Source organism: Oryctolagus cuniculus, chromosome 18, assembly GCF_964237555.1.
Source record: "Oryctolagus cuniculus chromosome 18, mOryCun1.1, whole genome shotgun sequence".
Classification (NCBI taxonomy): Eukaryota; Metazoa; Chordata; class Mammalia; order Lagomorpha; family Leporidae; genus Oryctolagus; species Oryctolagus cuniculus.
The window spans coordinates 56535393-56553513 of NC_091449.1; the positions used below are offsets into that span (position 1 = coordinate 56535393).

General features: G+C 61.1%; 1 protein-coding gene across 2 annotated transcripts in view; it reads left to right on the forward strand.

Moving 5' to 3' along the window:
- Positions 1-18121, forward strand: part of VAC14 (VAC14 component of PIKFYVE complex) — a 100709-nt gene that overhangs the window by 80351 nt on the left and 2237 nt on the right. For both annotated transcript variants that reach the window (XM_017342353.3, XM_002711713.5), the window contains 4 exons: positions 10239-10413; positions 11685-11803; positions 12552-12631; positions 15605-15755. In XM_017342353.3, coding sequence (XP_017197842.3) covers positions 10239-10413; positions 11685-11803; positions 12552-12631; positions 15605-15755 — 525 coding nt within the window. The remainder of the gene's footprint in view (positions 1-10238; positions 10414-11684; positions 11804-12551; positions 12632-15604; positions 15756-18121) is intronic.

Here is an 18121-nt window from a genome sequence, read left to right on the forward strand (position 1 = left end):
CCCTGGCAATTGTGGGCATTTGGGGAGTGAATTAGCAAATGGAAGATCTCTGGCCATCTCTCTCTGTCTTTCTGCTTTTCAAATAGGTGACAATAAAGAAAATTTTTAAAATTTTAAATCCTCCTGGCCTGGGACTCACACTCAGGAGCTACAGCCCCCAACAGAGGTTCCTGGAAACCTGCTGTGGGGTCACCTCATGGACCTGCCTCTCCTGGGTCTACGTTTGAGTCCTGGCTGTGAGAGTTGCTTCCCTCCCATCCCCTTGGCGACAGGCCGTCACCCCCACAGGGCAGGACTGAGTGTGGAGCAGCCCAGCACCGTCCTGAGCAGGTGTGGTCAGAGCAGACACTAGGAGGAGTGGCCCCAGGGTGGAGGGTGGGCTGGAGGAACTAGTTTGCAGATACCCCGCCCCGAAACCACAGAAAACTTCCCGAGAAGCTGGGGCTCCTGTAAATCAGAAGGCCCCAGTGACATCTATAGCAAAAGTGGAATGACATTGTCCAACCCCTGTGCCAGGTGCGACTTGGAACCTGCGAGTTGGGCATGTGGCGTGTGGCAAGGCCAAAGCTGAGAGCCTGGGTGCTGGGCCTGGGCACTGGGTGCAGTGCCACCTGGCCCGCGCACACGACATGCCTCCTGCAGAGAATGCGTTCCATGACAGATGCTATTTGTGGCCTCTGCTAGGAAGGAAATGCTGGCTCTGGCTTAAAGGAAATCCCTGGGCAGCAGAAGACAGGAGCTTGGCTGCACCCAGGGCCAGGGCTCAGACATGTGTCAGCGCTTCTTGACGTTGATCATCGTGAAGACAGCAGGATTTCCTCTAGTGACCTGGCCCTTTGTTTTCATGCCCTCGGAGTTCAGAAGATGAGACATGAAAACTCAGAAGCCATGCACCCCCTTCCCAAGGTGGGGTGGCCTCCACTGCAGAGACCAGAACGCCTGCCTGTTCTCTGGGACCCAGCCTTGTCCTCCCTACACTGCCTTTCCCCTACATGGGACAGAAAGTGCAGCCTCTTCCTGGGACACAAGCCCAGACCTCACTGTGGTCAGACATGTACTGAACGCTCTCCAAGGGCCTCCTTGCAGGTTCTGACAGCTCCTCAGCCAGAACAAGACTCTGCCCCCAAGCCCAGATAGCACAGTGCAAGATCCACCTGACTCTGAGGACCCTTAGCACGTAGCTCCTCAGGCAAGCTGCACTCCACAGCTGAGGAGAGCCAGGCTACCCGTGCCTCCCTGACTTTTTATTTTAATTATTTTGTTAATTTATTTGGAAGACAAAATGACAGAGACAGAGAGGTCTTCCATCCGCTGGTTGACATCCCAAATGGCTACAGCAGCCTCGTCCAGGCCAAGCCAAAGCTTGTAGCCAGGAAGTCCATCTGGGTCTCCCACATGGGTGCAGGGGCCCAAGCACTTGAGCCTTCTCTTGCTGCCTTCCCAGGTGCATTAGCTGGAAGCTGAGTTGGAAGTGGAGCAGCAGAGACTCAAACCGGTGCTCCCATGGGAGGCCTAAATTGCAATAGCAACTGCCCACTGCCCAGGGGGGCCCAGGCGTGACCAGAGCTGAAGGAAGCTGAGCGTTTGGGCATGGCTGTAGAAAGAAGATGGTTGGGACAGCCAGAGCGAGAGGCAGGAGAGGGGCAAGGGTGCTGGACCATGGCTCGAGCAGAGGCTGGAGGGGGACTGGAGAAGCACCTCGTGTGGCCGGTAGGGGCTGGGCTGGCCAGGGTGATGAGAGTTGGGAAGTAAGGCTAAGCAGGCCGTCCCCTTCTCTTCAGCTGGAGCGTTTGGTTTTCTGTGGCAGCTCCCCGCAGTGACACTCTCCCTGGAGGGCTCACGCCAGCCCAGGTGCCTGTGACTGCCACTGAGCCTGGCACTGGCTCCTCCTGGACAGGGGGACAGACGGCTAAGGACAAAATTCCCCTCTCCCCTATCGTCCACCCATGGCCCTCCCTCCCTCAGTCTCTTTCCACCTGCTGCCAGAAAGACCCAGAAAAACAAATCGTCATACCTCCGCCTCCTACCCCCGAAAAACTTTTAAGTGTACAAGACACATCGACTGCATTAAACACGATGAATTTTTAAGGCATGAGTTGGCAGAGTTACCATGGTGCCTCTGCCCTGAGGGGCACACTGGCGAGGATTGATTGAAATAAATAAAACAGATTTACAATGTTCATGCTTGGGAAGCCGAGAGTTGGAAGGGAGGAGAGCGAGGAGGGGCAGGCGCAGTGAAACTCCAGGGCTTTCTGAACTTCGGCAGGGAGGCCGCTCCTTCCTCTCCCCACCCCAAGGCTCTTGTGACCCGAGAGCTGCTTCCTCTGTGAATTCCTGAAGGACCCCAGCTGGTGTGCAGGGCTGCAGGCCAGGAGGAGCCCCTGTGCCGGTGGGAATGGCTCTGGCCCTCTGCATTTTCTGGCCTTGACCTTGGGTTGCACTTGGGCTTTGTTGGCTATGCAACTCCAGGCTGCTCCTAAGGAAGCCCCCGTGTCGCCTTGGCCCTGGGCCACTGGAGGGGGATGTGCACACCTATGAGCAGCCCATGTGGAGGAGGAAATGAGGACTTGTCACTCTGCACAGTCCTGGCCTGGTCAGCAAGCCGCAGGCAGCTGGGGATAGACAGGAAGGAAGGCAGCCTGGAGTAGAGGGAGAGGGGAAGGAGGCTGAGCAGAGAAGCCAGGGTGGGGCAAATGACCCGGCGCTGCCTGGGGAGTGCGTGAACACCAGGCTCCCGGAGCTTGTTGCCCTGCAGTGGGCTGGGGTGTCCAGCACCCTGTGCTCTCCTCAAATGCAGCATCCGCGCCAGCCTCTGAGAGGTGCCGGAGCCAAGGCTGCCTGCCCAGCCACCCACCAGACCCCTCTTACCTGTCCAGACCTGGCAGTGGCCATCAAGGGGGCTCAGCTGCCCCCCAAAAGCTGGGTTTGCAGCCTGGTGCTGCCTGGCTCCATGGGGCTTGGAGAATTGGACCTGCCATTCTCTTGGTGAGAGAAGCCATTAGGTGGTCTTCATGCCGGAGAGGAGTAACGGGGGAGGGGGGTTCTGCTGAGTGGGACAGCACACAGACCTTCCTGGACCAGGTGACACTGTTTGTGTGGCCCGGCCTAACAGGCACCAGTGACATCTTCCACACTCCCTGCCTCAGGTGGCACTACCAAGGCCCAGTAGGGAAGGAACAGTGCCTTGATGGCAGGATGCAGACGGGCACAGGCCAGGCCTGGGGGCAGGGGAGATAGCACCCGGGAGAGATCACTGGACAGGGCAGCCCAGCTCTGCGCCTGACGCCCAGTGTTGGCATCTCTTTCTGCCCAGAGTCCCCGACTGGTCAGCTGTTCTGTGCTCTGCTACTGCAGAGCTGGTGCTGGTGCAGTGAGCTTCTGTTTGGGACAGTCAGGAATGTCACTGGCCCTTAGAGGGGTGATGGCTTTGACCTCCATCTCGCCTGGAGTCACCTGGAGTCCACGCAGTGCCTGCCCACGCCCCTACCCAGGAGCTGCAGCTGACCCGAGGGGCAGCACTGTCAGGCAGCTGGTCTGGGGTGTTCCTGCACCTCATCTTTGTCTCCTGCCCAGGCTGAGCACCCTGAACATGGTGCCCAGGGCCAGACACCTCATCAGTCTCTGCCCTTTGTCACTCTGTAAGGCTGGCCTGTGGAAGGGCAGGAGGGAGGGGAGGGAGGGAGGCGGCCTGTACCACAATCGCAGGCAGGGTTGGGGTGCCAGCCTGCCCCTCCTGGGTGTCGAGAGCCAGAGGAGCCGGGACTGAGAGGCCCCAGCTGAGGAACCTCGGAAGGATGGGCTGACAGTGGGAGAAGGGAGCTGTTTCACCCTGCCACGGCCGGTCCCGCTTTGAGAGATTGAAGGGAGTCAGGTCATGGGAAGAAGTCTTTTCTCTTCCCAGAAGCCACAGGCGCAATCCAGATTCCCCAGGGCCAACCATGGTGGAGAGACACAGGCTCAAGTCAGGCACTGCTTGCCCAGACCTCCGCCCACCAGGGCCCACACCGGCCTGAAGGAGCCTTCCTCCCAGCTGTCTGAAGCCCCACACCCTCAGGACTATGCCATGTGCTTCCCCCAGACTCCCAGGGTGAGCCCTGCAGCCCCGGAGCCGGCCAAGAGGAGAGAGGCCTCTGGCCATGGAAGCTGCTGTTTCCTCCCTCGATGGCAGCCACCCTTCACCCTTCTGCTCTGCCTTTTTTTTTTTTTTTTTTTTTTTTTTTTTTTTACAGATAAAGTTAGTGAGAGAGAGAGAGAGAGAAAGAAAGGAAGAAAGGTCTTCCTTCCATTGGTTCATGCCCCAAATGGCTGCCATGGCTGGAGCTTCGCCGATCCAAAGCCAGGAGCCGGATGCTTCCTCCCGGTCTCCCATGTGGGTGCAGGAGCCCAAGCACTTGGGCCATCCTCCACTGCCTTCCCACGCCACAGCAGAGAGCTGGACTGGAAGAGGAGCAACCGGGACTAGAACCTGGCGCCCATATGGGATGCCAGTTCCACAGGTGGAGGGTTACCAAGTGAGCCATGGCATCGGCCCCTCTGCTCTGTTCTTAACCCCAGGAGTTCGAGGGTTGTCCTCCAAACCACGGCTTGGCTGTGCCTAAGATGGTGGCCTTCTAGTTGCCAGAGGAGAAGCCCCAGTGTCCCCTTTCCCACAGCCTGGACAGGACAGAGAAGGCAGCACTGGCAGTAAAATGGTGTGACGCCATCTAAGCCCCGGACTCCATCTTAGGCTCTGGCCCCTGTCGCCATCTTGCACAGTAAGCTTCATTCCTAAGCCCAGCCTGGCTCACTGATGTCTGGTGACTAAAAGGCCCAACCACAAGCGTCAGCTCCACCTCCCCACCCTAACGGGATTTGCTGCCCCCACTTCCCTACCCCCTGCAAGAGTATAGCAGGACCTGCTTCCTGCACATGTGCACGCGCTCTCTCTCTCTCTCGACCTCTCTCGACCTCTCTCTCCTGCGCTCTCCCCCTCTCTCTCCGGCCTGTCGGGTTTCCCTACCCAACAGTAAACCTTAATTCTGGTGTTTGGTGTGTTTTGTGGTGGCCTTACAAGCACCAGGCTCCTTGCAGCCTCTGCTCTGTCTCCCTCCTCTTGCTGTGAGGCCACATGACCGGACTAGAGCCACCTGGAGGCCCAGGAACCTACAAGGCTGGGAGGTTCCAGGCAAGGAGAGCACCTTCCACCATAGGCCACCTCCGAGGCCAGCAGCTGTCCCATGCTGGGCCTGCTGTGTGGTGAGGCTTGGAGGTGTTGGCAGCTGAAGGGACAGTGACATGGAGGCATATGTTGGCCTGGCAGGTAACTCCCAGAAGGAAGCCAAGGAATCTGGGAAGGATTGCTGACAATGTGGGCAGGGCAGACTGCCTTTGGCCTTGGTAACTTCGGACACTGTCCCAGAGTGCCCGAACCCCTGTGCAGGCCTGGGCCGTAACCTCTTGCAGCTGCCCCAGAGCAGCGTCTCCATTACTAAGGGAAACGGGCACCCCAGGGATCTCAGAGCAGGCTGTAGGCGAGGTGCTCCCTGGAGGGCTCGCAGTGTGTGGCAGAGGGAGCCCCTGCAGAAACCAGAGCTGGGAGTTGGGGAGCAGGTGCCTGGGCCACGGTGTGGGGCTCCAAGGAGAGAGGCAAGCCACAAGCTTGGGGCTCTGGCCCGGCACCCTGACGGCCAACAGTCCCACTGCAGCCAGTGAGTGAGGGGGGTGCCTGTGTGGTCCTGAGCGCACCCCTCCCTTCCCTGGGTCATAGCTGCACAACCAGGTCCCTTCGCTTCCTCCTGGCCCCCTGTGGGTTCCCTCCCACTCCACCTCTCTGCCTCATCCCCAGACACTTTCCAGGCCATTGTCTCGTGGTGAATAGCATTTTAATACGGGCATTGCAAAACAGGGGCGAATGTTCAGTGCTTGCAAGCTGTGTTCCATTACTGACGCTGTGCAGCTCAAGCGGGCCAGGGAAGTGATGACGCGGCAGCCTGCGAGGCGGCCATCTGCCAGCACCCCACCCCCAGCCTGGGCAGGGGCGCCCCAGGGCCCGCTCACGAGGAGCACTGAGGAGGGTTCTGGAAGCTGCTTCCTCGGAGTCCGAATCTTCCACTCGTCCCCAGCTGTGTGTGACCAGCAGCCCAGGATTCTCTGGGCCTCAGGTTGCCCTGCCCTGCCCAGGCTGTGTGAGGACCCAGCAGGAAGCTCAGGGACAGCTCAGCTGGACACCGGCTCTGGCGTTCATGGCACTGCCTTTCCTTCCTCGCCCATCCGCATCTCAAGGAGAGGCCCTGGTGCCCGGTTCTACTCACCCTAGGGCAGCCCCCGAACCTGGGGAGGACCCAAGGCGCTGCCACTCTGCTTGTCTGTCACCCCCTGACTAGCTGCAAGCAGGCCCTGTGGTGCCTGGCGTCTCGTCAGGGGTCCTGTGAGCTAACTGCACTGTCACTGCTGTCCCTGTCAAAGGCCTTGTCTCCCCAAAGCTGGGGTGACACAGGTGCTGCCCTTGGCAGAGCCCTGTGCTGGCCCCAGGGCAGCCCCTGTAGGCTCCCCTTCAGTGGCAAATGGGGCACTGAGGCCCTGAGGCTGGGCCACGCAGGTGCCCCACTGCTGCTGCTCCCTGGGTCCCTGTTGCTGGCTTGTCCCCTCCCCCTGCGGGGCTTCCACTAGCAGTATGCAGAGGAGACCCCTTTGAGGAGGCTGGGGGAGGTGTGGGGTGGTGGCTGCCTCAGGCTGTCATGAATGCCCTGGGGTGAGCTGACCTCCGGGTCTCCGCCAGCAGGGAGGGAGAGAGCTCCCGAGAAAATGAGCGAGGCAGCCCAGCCCTGGCCTTGCCTGGCTGGTGATAGGGTCAAATACAACGTCAGAGATCACCTGTTTGCAGACAGGTACAGCACGCGGGAGCCTACAGCGGGTGTGCATGGGTGTGCAGAGTCGGAGTGGGACTGTGTGGGGGCCCGTCCGGAGGCTTTTCAGTGGGACAGCGAGGTTCCTCCGTGCAGTGACGTCCAACAGCAGTGGCTAGGCAGCTACCGAGGGCCAGGTTGCCGCCTTTGTTTGAGGCATTTGAGGGTCACAGACAAGGCTCTGCCCTTCGCAGCACACCATCTAGAGGGAGGCACAGACAGGAACCCAGGAAACAGGTGCATCAGCACGATGAGTTCCGGACGCGACTGCCCTGAAAGCAGTAGGACTGCATTAGAAGTGGGGGTGGGAGGAAGTACCAGACCGGTGGCCGGAAGGAGCTGTCCATGCACTAGCTCCCCAGTAGAACGGGCCGTGTCTCTGGGGCCACTGCAGGTGTGGCAAGGTCAGGAACAGAAGAAAAGTCAAGAAATTAGAGCGTCAGGAGTAGAAAAGGACGAGTGTCAGCGGAGGCTGGGAAGGAGCCCGGCTGAGGGTGTGAGCCCCGCAGGCTGCGGGGAGGTGCTGGGCTCGCGTTAGAGCTGGCAGGGAGCCGGCAGCAAGGCCCGGGCCAGGGAGGGCCAGGCTCGGGCTGGCACTTTTTAGGGTTGCTCCAGGTAGTGCATGGAGTGTAACCTGGGCGGGGGGCGGTGAGAGAAGCAGCAGGGAGGAAGATTGGGCATGTCTCAATCTCAAGGTTGACCAAGTTGGGGCAAGCGTTGTGGCACAGCAAGTCAAGCCAACATGTGTGACACCCACATCTCATATCAGAGTGCAAGTTTGAGTTCTGGCCCCTCCACCTCAATCCAGCTTCCTGCTAATGCACCCCAGGAGGCAGCAGATGATGGCTCAAGTGGTCGGGTACCCGCCACCCATGTGAGAGACCCAGACAGAGTTCCAGGCTCCTGGCTTCAGCCTACTGCACACTTGATTGTCGTGGGCACTTGGGAGTGAACCAGTGGATAGAAGATACCTCTCTCGCTCTGTGTCTCTGCCCTTCAAATAAAAAAACAAAAGCTTGACCCAGCGAGAGATAGCAGACACTTGTCCCAAGCAGTGGTGGTTGAGACAGGGTGAGGAGCCCCAGGCAGGAGGTGCTGTGAAGGCAGAGCCCTTGGCACTGCCATTGGACCCACGGTGACTTCCTGGTTTCAGCTTGAGTGGCTGGGTGGACAGTGATGCTGTTTATGGGTTAGAGCTAGGGGTTACGTCCACAGGGATACCAGGTCCTAGGTCATGGCACTGCAAAGCTGAAAATGCCTGTTAGGCGGCAAGGCAGCTGGCACAGCCAGAGCACCGTGGAGAAACACACATGGGAATCTCTGATCTCCAGATGGCTTTGAACACATCCATAGTACCCCATGGGACCACCAAGGGAGACTAGAGAGAGGAGGAGGAGGCGTGATCAGTGAGGTCAGAGGAAAACCAGGAGAGGGCAGGGTCAGCACTGTCCAGGGAAAAGCATTTCCAGAAAACGCCACCACCCCGACGTCTGTAACCGTCAGCAGGCCCTGCTCCCTAGGATACTGGGAGGCCTTGGCACCCTCCTCGCCTGGACCCCTCCCCCACTTCGGCTGCTGCAAGTCCCAGCCGGGGCCCCAGAGAGTGCTGCCTGGCAGCACTCAGCTGTTGGCCTCTGTCATGGAGACGGCAGCAGCTGCAGGTGACGGGCATTTGTCTGAAGGCTCCCCTTCCTCCCCAGCCTGCCCTCCTGGAAGATTTCTGTCGCACGGCCCTGGAGACAGTTCCTCTGGGGGTGGGAGGCCTGGGTAGGCACGGGCAGGCCGTCTGATTTCTGCAGGATGGCCGTCACCTCCCATCCTCGGACTGGAGGTGCCCTGGCCAGACCCTTCCTGGGGTGGCTGTCACCTCCACGGTGGGGGACCCAGCCCCTGTGCCGTGCACCCACCTCTGGGCATGGAATATGCTTCGTTTCTGGTCTTTAAGCAGCCCTCTGAAATTTTCGCCTCTTCTGCCTTAGCCATTGACCACAAGTGAGAGATGAAGCCATCATGGGCAGAGACATTGAGATCACACAGCTGGGGGTTGGAGTCACTGGGTTCTGGGATCCTTGCCCGGCTGTCTGGGCAGTGGCAGAGGCCTGGTAGTGTGCAAGCAGGGAGAAGTGGCCCCTTGTTCACATGCGCAGCCCCTCTCCCCGGAGCCCCTACACCACCCACTTCCCAGCCCCCACCATGCCTAGGCCTGGTTTGGGTTTCTCTCGTGGTGTCTTGCCCAAGCCTGCTGGTTCCAGCTGGGGCTTGGCTGGAGACAGCCTGCCCACTGTTTGTGCTTCGTGGTTTGGCCTCTCCATTACCAAATACTCTGGGATTTTTCCGGGGCTGGGCGTGGGGCAGAATCTCCTCCAGCCTGGCCCCAGGACCTAGAACCCAGAGCCATGGCTGGTGTTCGGAGGAAGCAGCAAGCCAGGCCCCAGTGAAGTCACTGACTTCCCTAGGAGTTCAGTGACCCAGGGGAAGCGGACGTGTTCCAGGCGTGCTGCCTCAACATGTGGCTTCACAAGAGACCCTGAAGCCTGGGGCCTTGCAGAGCCTGTGGGTGTCTCCCCAGAGCAGGGACAACATCAGTCCCAGACAGGAGCCAGCAAGGGCCGGACGCCACCTGCCGCCCTCTCAGCAGCCCCTCGCTGGCTCCCATCCTGCTCCTACCCACTTCCTTCTTGGCTCCAGGAAGCTTCTGTATGCCCAGGAAGTCATTGTCAGGGAGCCTGCAGGCGCTCTTCCCCTCAAGGCGGGGCACGGCGGTGATGGGGTTCTCAGGCTCCCTGAGCCCGTCCTGGACATCTCTCGTCACTGCTGACGTCCCCTTTCCCCAGGGCCCCTGGGAAAGCAGCCTTGCTTCATCCCCTGGGCTGCTTGTGTTCCTTTTCATAACGTGGAGACGCCTTCCTCCAAGCCCCATCCTCCTCTCCCCGGGACTCTTCCTAGAAAACACGCGGCCATAGGAGGGCCAGGCACAGCCTGGGCCAAGCCACTTCCGCTGCCCCGGAGCTTCCTCCTTTGTTCCAGGAAGATAAAGCATGGGTTGTCTTGAGGCGTGTTCATTCCACACGCACCTGCTGCACCCCTGCCACCTGCAGGCGTCACTGCTGGGGCGCTTGTGGGGAAGGGGGCTGCAGGGCAGTGAGACCTGACCTGGTGTGGGGAATGTGCGGAAGGAGGTGGGTTCTGGGGAGAGGAAAGGCCCGGAGTGGGCAAGAGCGCCTGGGCCTGTGAGGGCCGTGCTCTGTCCCAGGGAGGGGAAGGAGCAGGTGTCCCCAGGACACCAGAAAACGGAGCCAGGGCTTCCCCTGTCCGGCTGGCCTGAGCCGTAACCACCACTCGCCTGCCTTCCAGGCAGCTCTGCCTCCTGCTGAACGCAGAGAACATTTTCCACTCGATGGCAGACATCCTGCTCCGAGAGGAGGACCTCAAGTTCGCCTCGACCATGGTCCACACGCTCAACACCATCCTGCTGACCTCCACCGAGCTCTTCCAGCTGAGGAACCAGCTCAAGGACCTGAAGACTCTGGTATTCCACGGCCGGGGCTCTGGCCTTGCTTCAAGGCAGTCAGCGAACGGGCACCCAGCCTGCCCCTGGCTGGGCCCAGAAGGCTCATGGGGAGGAGATGGGGATGACATCACGATCATCCAAGGTCCAGGGTACAACGAGGGTCCCTTAGGAAGTGGCACCATCCACCAAAGAGTTGCTCGCAGACAAGGTCTCTGTAGCTATGCTGAGTCCCCTGCCCTCCCTGAACCGCCACCCACCCAGCCCCTACATCCTTACAGACAGGTGGGTGGTGCCACCTTCCCAGGGTTCAGCCTCTGGGTCATAACCTCATCAGGGAATCGGGTTCCTTGCTTTAGTCTTCCAGGCCCAGGCTCTCTCCCTCCAGCAGCTGCAAACATCTGTCTCATGAGGTGGCTGTCATAAGCCAGGGGGTCACGTTGCCACCTGTCCCAGGCCTTGGCTGAGAATCACAAGGGCTGGTCAGAGAGCAGGGAGACACCAGGACCCCGCACTGACGCAGAGACACAGGTCGCAGGCCCCTCAGCCCAGCTGAGGACCGTGGGCCAAGGGCCTCCAGAGACAGGCGCCGTCCTGCACGCCGGGATCAGGAGCTGGATCCCATAATCTGGGCCTCGGTCACCTCCTCTGGGCCCCCTCCCGGGCAGACCCTGGCGTCTGAAGGACGTCCGGGCTCGTCTGGGGGCATCTGGGGCCAAGTGGTTCGGAACGATCCAGGCCACAGCCTCATCTTCCTCCTGTGGTTCCTCCCAGGCATTCACAGAGGCCTTAAGAATCTTCCTCAGAGACAGGGGCTCCCCCAAGCGTGGGTGCGGCTCCAGGGCCATTCCTGAGTGTGCTAAGCCACGAGGCGGTCCGGGGAGCAAGGCGGGGTGGCGTTTGAGGATGGCGAGGCAGACCCCAGCTGGGAGAGCCTGGCCCGAGGAAGCTTCCCTGCCGCCCGCCCCCGCTTGGCCCCACGGCTCGGGGACCACGGGTCTAGGGAGGACAGAAAGGCAGCACAGAACACGGCCGATTCCCCGCCAGGCCCTCGCTGCCACCACGTGGCTGTGGGACCAGGAGGTAATGACAGGGTCTGAGGAGGAGCTGTCAGCGTTTCCTTTGTGACAGCTCGTTCCCAGCTGGGCTGCCAAGCGCAGCGGGCATGCTGAGCTGGCTCCCTGGCCACTCCCAAGGCCGCCGGTTCTCCCCATCACCCAGCGGCCTGCCTCGCACCGTTCTCCCCGGAGAGGAGCAGGGCCTCCTAACTGTTCCCCTTTCTCCTCTCTCAGGAGAGCCAGAACCTGTTCTGCTGCCTGTACCGTTCCTGGTGCCACAACCCAGTCACCACGGTGTCCCTCTGCTTCCTCACCCAGAACTACCGGCACGCCTACGACCTCATCCAGAAGTTGTATCCTTCCTCTCACTGCTGTTTCGGGGCAGGAGGGGCTGGTGATCCTTTCCCACCCAGCGAGCGGGCCCAGCTGCCGACCTGAGCCCTCCCTTCCACACGGCCTCCGGGGCTTGACGTCAGGGCCACCCGGCGGCCCTGTTTGCACTGTTGTGGGGAGCCCTCCAGAGGGGCACTGGCCTGAGAGCTGCACTCAGGAAGAACGGGTGCTCTGTGCACGCTGCCCTTCCTGCTGGCCACAGCCGGCCCCAGTGCCTGGGTGGGGGTGGGGGTGGCCCGGGAGTGGAAAGGAGCTCAGGTTTTGGGCCTGGGGGCCACAGAGCCAGTGCCCAGAGGCTCAGTAGAGGACACAGAGGGAAGCAGGCTGCACGGCTGCTCTCAGAAAGCGGGGCGAGGGGAAGGCGCATGGTAGACCATCCACTCCGGGGAGAGCAGAGGCCCTTCCTGCGGGTCCCCCCACTCAGGCTGCGGGGCCCCGATAAGAGCCTTTCTGAGCCCAGGACGGGGCAGAGGAAGACGCGGGCAGAATCCAACTGCTGCGCTGGGGCTCGGCGGCACTGCTTCCCGTGTAGAGGGGCAGAAAGGTGGAGGGAGAGAAGATCTGTGTCCTCGATGTGTGCCCACTCCTGCTGGTGAGCATCGGGCCCTGTGCCCAGGAAACCAGGGCCAGCGGTGCAGCTGCCCCTCACACACACGCGTGCGCGCTGTGCTGCCCACGTGGGCAGGCTTTCCTTGACTGCCCGCCCAGCGGGGACCTGGAGGTCACTGTGGACTTCCTCACGGAGGTGGACAAGTTGGTGCAGCTGATCGAGTGCCCCATCTTCACTTGTAAGAGCCCCGCATCTTCGCGTCTGCCCTAGGTCCACCCTGAGCCCTGGCCGGCCTGGGGGGGGTGGGGGGTGGAGCCAAGCTCGGGGGCAGGGCAAGGAGGGATGCTTCTGGAATGTCAGGAACATAGGACTGGGGAGGACCGTCCATCACGCTGAGACCAGCTGAGCAGGGCTGGGCACAAGGGGTTAAAACTCGGGTCCTGCCTGTCTCCCTCAGGGTGCATCTCGTGGACACAGGCCAGTGCTGCTGGCAAAACCCACACAATGGTTGATCCCACACCCTGCCCCTCTCTCCATGCGCTGCCCCCAGCCCTGACTGAAGCTGCAGGGCCCCCAGGCTCCCTGCAGGTGCTCCTGTTCCCTGGGAGCCCTGCCCTCATCTCTGAAAGCGGAGCTGGGCTTGCTGTGAGTTGCTGGGCAGGAGCTGCCTGGTTAGTAACACCCAGGCTGCACGTGCAGCAGTGACAGCTGGCTAGGGCGAGCGCGGCTCTTGGCGCCTCAACACAGCAGCGCCTGCTCCCCAAGCAGGCAGCACTCCGAACGACCTCCGTGCTCGCCGCGTGGGAGAGAAGCAGGAGGCAGCCCTGCCTGTGGCCACCTCTCCTGCCAAGCTGGTTGCTGCAGACTCCTGCCCTCTGGTAGAGTCTCCGACAAAGCAATGCAGAGGCTGAGGGACCCCGGCCTGCCTCCCACTCAAAGGGCCAACTTCCCCAAGCAGCAGGCACCACAGCAACTGAGGCCCCGGCCCTCAGCTGACTGCACAAGATCCAGGCCGTGTGCAAGCCCTCCCTGGAGGAGCTGCGAGACTTTCTCAGGCCCAGGGCTCTGTTGGAGAAAGGTGGTGACAGCAGGGAGCCCCCACGCTCAGCACCTGGCCCAGTCCTCAGTGGCCTGGCCCCTGCTGCTAGCCAGTTCAGGTGCAATGCAGTTGCCCCCAGGCCTGAAGAGGAGAAAAGACTTGAAACAGGCCCAGGCTACGGCTGGAGCGGCTGGAGCCGTGTGCATAGGAAAAACAAGCCACTGCCTCTGCTTTCACGCAGTACCCACCACGGGGACTTCAGTGACCCCAGCACGCAGGAGGCTTCTAGCCCAGGCCGCTGCTACGCTCTCACCGGAAGTGCTGTCAGGGCCCAGTCCTCATAGCTGCCGCCTCCCCTGCAGTGGGTCTGTGCCTCTGACCCACTCGTTCTAAGTCACGGTTCCCACACCCCTGCTTGGGTTCAGTGAACTTGCTGGAGCTGCTCATGGGACCCAGGGAAACACTTAGGTTTCTCCTCTTTCTGTAAAAAATCTTATAAGGTGGCCAGCACCGCAGCTCACTAGGCTAATCCTCTGCCTACGGCGCCGGCACCCTGGGTTCTAGTCCCGGTCGGGATGCCGCTTCTGTCCCGGCTGCTCCTCTTCTAGTCCAGCTCTCTGATGTGGCCTGGGAAGGCAGTGGAGGATGGCCCAGGTGCTTGGGCCCTGCACCCGCATGGGAGACCAGAAGGAAGCACCTGGCTCCTGGCTTCAGATCGGCACAGTGCACCAGCCGTAGCAGCCATTTGGGGGGTGAACCAATGGAAGGAAGACCTTTCTCTCCGTCTCTCTCTCTCACTGTCTAACTCTGCCTATCAAAAAAAAAAAGATTTAAAAAAAAATCTTACAGAGGATACAGACAGAGAGATGCACAGGGCACGGTGTGGGGCGGGGACAGAGCTTCCAGGCCTTTCTGGGCCCTGCACCCTTCGGGAACCTGCACGTGCTCAGCTAACCGGAAGCTCTCTGAGCTGTGTCCTTTGAGATTTCTGTGGCGATTGCATTCTGTACACACGATTGATTGTATCATTGGTCATTGGTGATCAGCTTAGCCTTCACCCCTCTCCCTTGAGGGGTGGATTAGTAGGAGACTGACCCAACCCTCTAATCCTGCCTTGGTTCTGGTGCCCAGCCCCTATCCTGAAGCTGCCTAGGGGTTGTCAGCCACCAGTCAGCTCATTAGCATACAAGAAGACATTTAACATTTCGGAGACTCCAGAATTTCTGGAGTTGTCCTCCTGTGTCAGGAAACGGGACACAGACCAAATACATTTCACAATATCACAAACAGCAGCCAGGCTTGGGGCAGGAAGAGGGGCTGTGGGAGGCCCAGCCCTGGCTTCCGGGCTCAGCAGAGGCCCGTCTGCCCTGACCCCCTGCAGCTGGGGGGCTGCTGCTGGGGATCGTGGCCTCTGGGCAGAAGTTGGTGGTTCCTGCTGCACCTAGAATGCCCTGCACTGGGCATAGACACACAGGAAGTAGACACAGGAGAGGCTCAGAGTAGGGACGTAAAAGCCCATTGGGCCTTGGGCAACTGGGACACCTTGTGGCAGAGCCGGCCACCAGTGGGCCCTGACACCTTGTGTGGAGCGGGCGCTAGATGGAGACCGGGGTGGGGGTGAGGGGGGAGGTAGCAGACTTGGTGCCTGAGTTGAATATCCAGAAGCCCCTCCCACACGCTGCCGGGTGCTGTGTCTTGCTACACACACAAGCATTTTTCCATCCTGCCCGCCCTTAAAGCTGCCCTAATCCGCTGTCTTTCTCTGCAGCTCGCCCTATTTATAGCTCTGTGTTGGCACGTGCCGAGCCAACCGGGGAATCTGTTACATTGCAAGCCCCCAGCCCTCCTAATACCAGGGAGGCAGCTGGGGGTGGGGGATGGCAGGCTCAGCCGTGGGTTTGGGGGCTGTGGCGCTGACGGGGCTGTGGGCAGGTGGGTAGGTAGGAAGAGAGATGAGATCATGGCAACAGTTGAGATGCTCGTGGGGAAGGTGGGAGCAGGCCTGTGCCTCCCTCCGAGCCAGGGCCACCTAGCTGGCCCTGCCAGACTGGGTCCCCAGGCTCTGGGTCCTGTGACTCTGGCCCTCTCCTGGCCAGATAAGCAGGGGTTCTGGGTTGGATGTACTCCCTGGCAGTACCTGACCCTTGACCCCTGCCCTCTGCCCTGCCACAGACCTGCGCCTGCAGCTGCTGGACGTGAGGAACCACCCGTACCTGATCAAGGCCCTGTACGGGCTGCTCATGCTGCTGCCACAGAGCAGCGCCTTCCAGCTGCTCTCACACCGGCTCCAGTGTGTGCCCAACCCCGAGCTGCTGCAGACCCAGTGAGTGCTGACCCGCTGCGCCCTCTGCTCCCACGGGGCATGGAGGTCATCCACCGAGCAGGGATGTCCAAGGGGCCGCTTCTCTGCCTCAGTTTCCCCCCACCTTGTCACTACCGCAGTGACCCTGTGCACCACACTGCTACTTTCCCTTCTGTCTCCTGTCCATGTCAGAGCACCGAGCTGGCGGTTCTGGGAGTGTTTACCAGGCAGGAGGTGGTGGCACTGCCTTCTTCAGACAGTCAGGGTGCAGTGTGCTGACCCAGGACTTAATCCAGAAACTCAGAGCGTGTCCCAGTCAGCCCAGCAAAGGACCGGGAGAGAAACTTCAGGAAGGGGGAGAATTCCTGCCGCAGCTTAAAAACAAGGGCTCAGGTGGCAGTGGGGCAGGAGAGCTACGCAGGACTGGCTCCCGGGCACCTCCCAGACCTCAGAAAGCCCCACCCCCATCCCACGTGTGACAGAGGCTCAAACCTGGGCCATTGAGAGACCCCAGCATCCCTGGACAGGCGGTAGGTGGGGTTGCACCCTTGGCGACTTGGGAAGGACAAGTCCATGGCCGCCCCTAGGCAGGGGGTCCAGGCTTCCACCCTGAACCCACTGCTGGCCCTGGCTGCCGAGCCTGCTGGGCTGTGTCTATATTTGGTAACCCTTGGAGGCTTTGCCTCATCCACAGGCATTTGGCATCCGAGATGGAAAATTTCACTTGTCAGGTCGCCATGGAAACGAGCAGAGCCACTGAGAAGATTTACGCTGAATGGAGCGCACCCAGCTTGCATCAGATGCCCTGTGTGTCTAGAATTCCCTCCTGGGCTGTCAGAGCCCCTCAGCAGGCCTGACGCTTCGCTCCCACGAAGGGTTAGGGCGTCTGCCCTGGGATGGACACAGGCAGCCTTGGGATGTGGCTGCCCAGCCCTCAGGGTCCTGACCAGAGCCCCCATGCCCTCGGTGCCCTGGGGCTTTCGGTTCCCTCCACCCCTCTCACCTGGCTGTGCGGCACCTGATAGGTTGCTGCCCCCTGGCAAGTATGGCTCTGGCCAAGGCCCAGCTCCTGCCTCCTGTCGAAGTCCCCAGACCACAGCCCTCTAGGGTGGCAGGATGAGGCCTTGGTGCCGGCTGCTGTCTCGGCTACTCAGGGCACCCCCCAGCTGATCGCCAGGCGATGGGCTCCAGCACACTGAATGTCCTGGGGCACAGCGACGCTACCTCTGCATTGGGTCAGACTGCAGCTCTGAGCTGCGAGGCCTGAAGCACACCGGGCTCCCTGACCTGCCCTCCGCATCAGCCTTTCCGGCGCCCTGTGGGTGTTAGGGGGCCTGGAGCCACTGAGGAGGGGAAGAGGCAGAGGGCTGCTTCCCGCCACCTCTGGCCGCCCCACAGGAACCAGCCTGTCTCACTGGGGGCCCTCTTAGCCAGAGACAGGCTCTGCCCCGCAGAGAGCCAGTGCCCCTGTCAGCTCTGCACACCCCATCTTCTTGTCTCGGGAGAGGTGGGGAGGCTCAGAGCGGTCGGGCCCCTCCTCACGCTCCCCAGGCCACCGCAGGACAAGTTCGCAGAAGGAAACTGGGGAAGAAATGCAGATTTCCTGAGAACCCACCATGGGCGGTGCGAGGAAGGTTTGGGCCACAGGCTTGAGGTCTGGGCAGAGCGTGCTGTGTGCGCGGACTGCTGCAGGCTTGCACTGGGGTCTGGGAAGCCTCATGCCCTGTCTAGGCTCACAGCTTCTTCAGTACGTGTGCACTTGGAGTGCGTGGGTGTGTGAGATTCTCCCGGCCCCCCAGTCTTAGCTTAACAGCCTTTCTCGGTAAGGATCTAGGAAGAGAGATCACAGATAGGGGCACAGGCGCAGAGTGGGAGGAGGGGGCCGCAGGGACAGCTGGGGGAGGGGTCAGGTTGCAGGGCTGGGCACCGAGGGACAACGGACACCCTGGGAAGGGGGCTGAGGACAGTCCCAGCCCTGGGAGGGGCGGGCAGCTGTAGACAGCATCAGGTTGCCTGACAGCCCTTCGAGCTGCGACAGCTGGGGGCGTTTACACGCCCCCAGCCCGGCCCTCAGGAGCCACAAGGACTCCAACCACCACGCCCCCCCCTCCAGGCTTCCAGGCCACTCTCGAGGGACCACCTGCAGTGAGGCAGGCAGGAGCCTCTGTAGAAGCTGTGGCCAGCCGAGGGTGGGGTGGCCAAAGAGGGCTCTGGAGTCCCGGCCCCGTGCTGCAGCAGGGCAGCCTGGGTCACCAAGTGCAGGGCGGTGTCGGAAACAGATGGAGGCCCTGAGCCGTGGCCAGTCTGACGGGCAGTGAGGAGGCCCTGGCCTCCATGCTCCAAAGGCCGGGCAGCATCCTGGACCCCTACAGGGACACTTCTTGCTC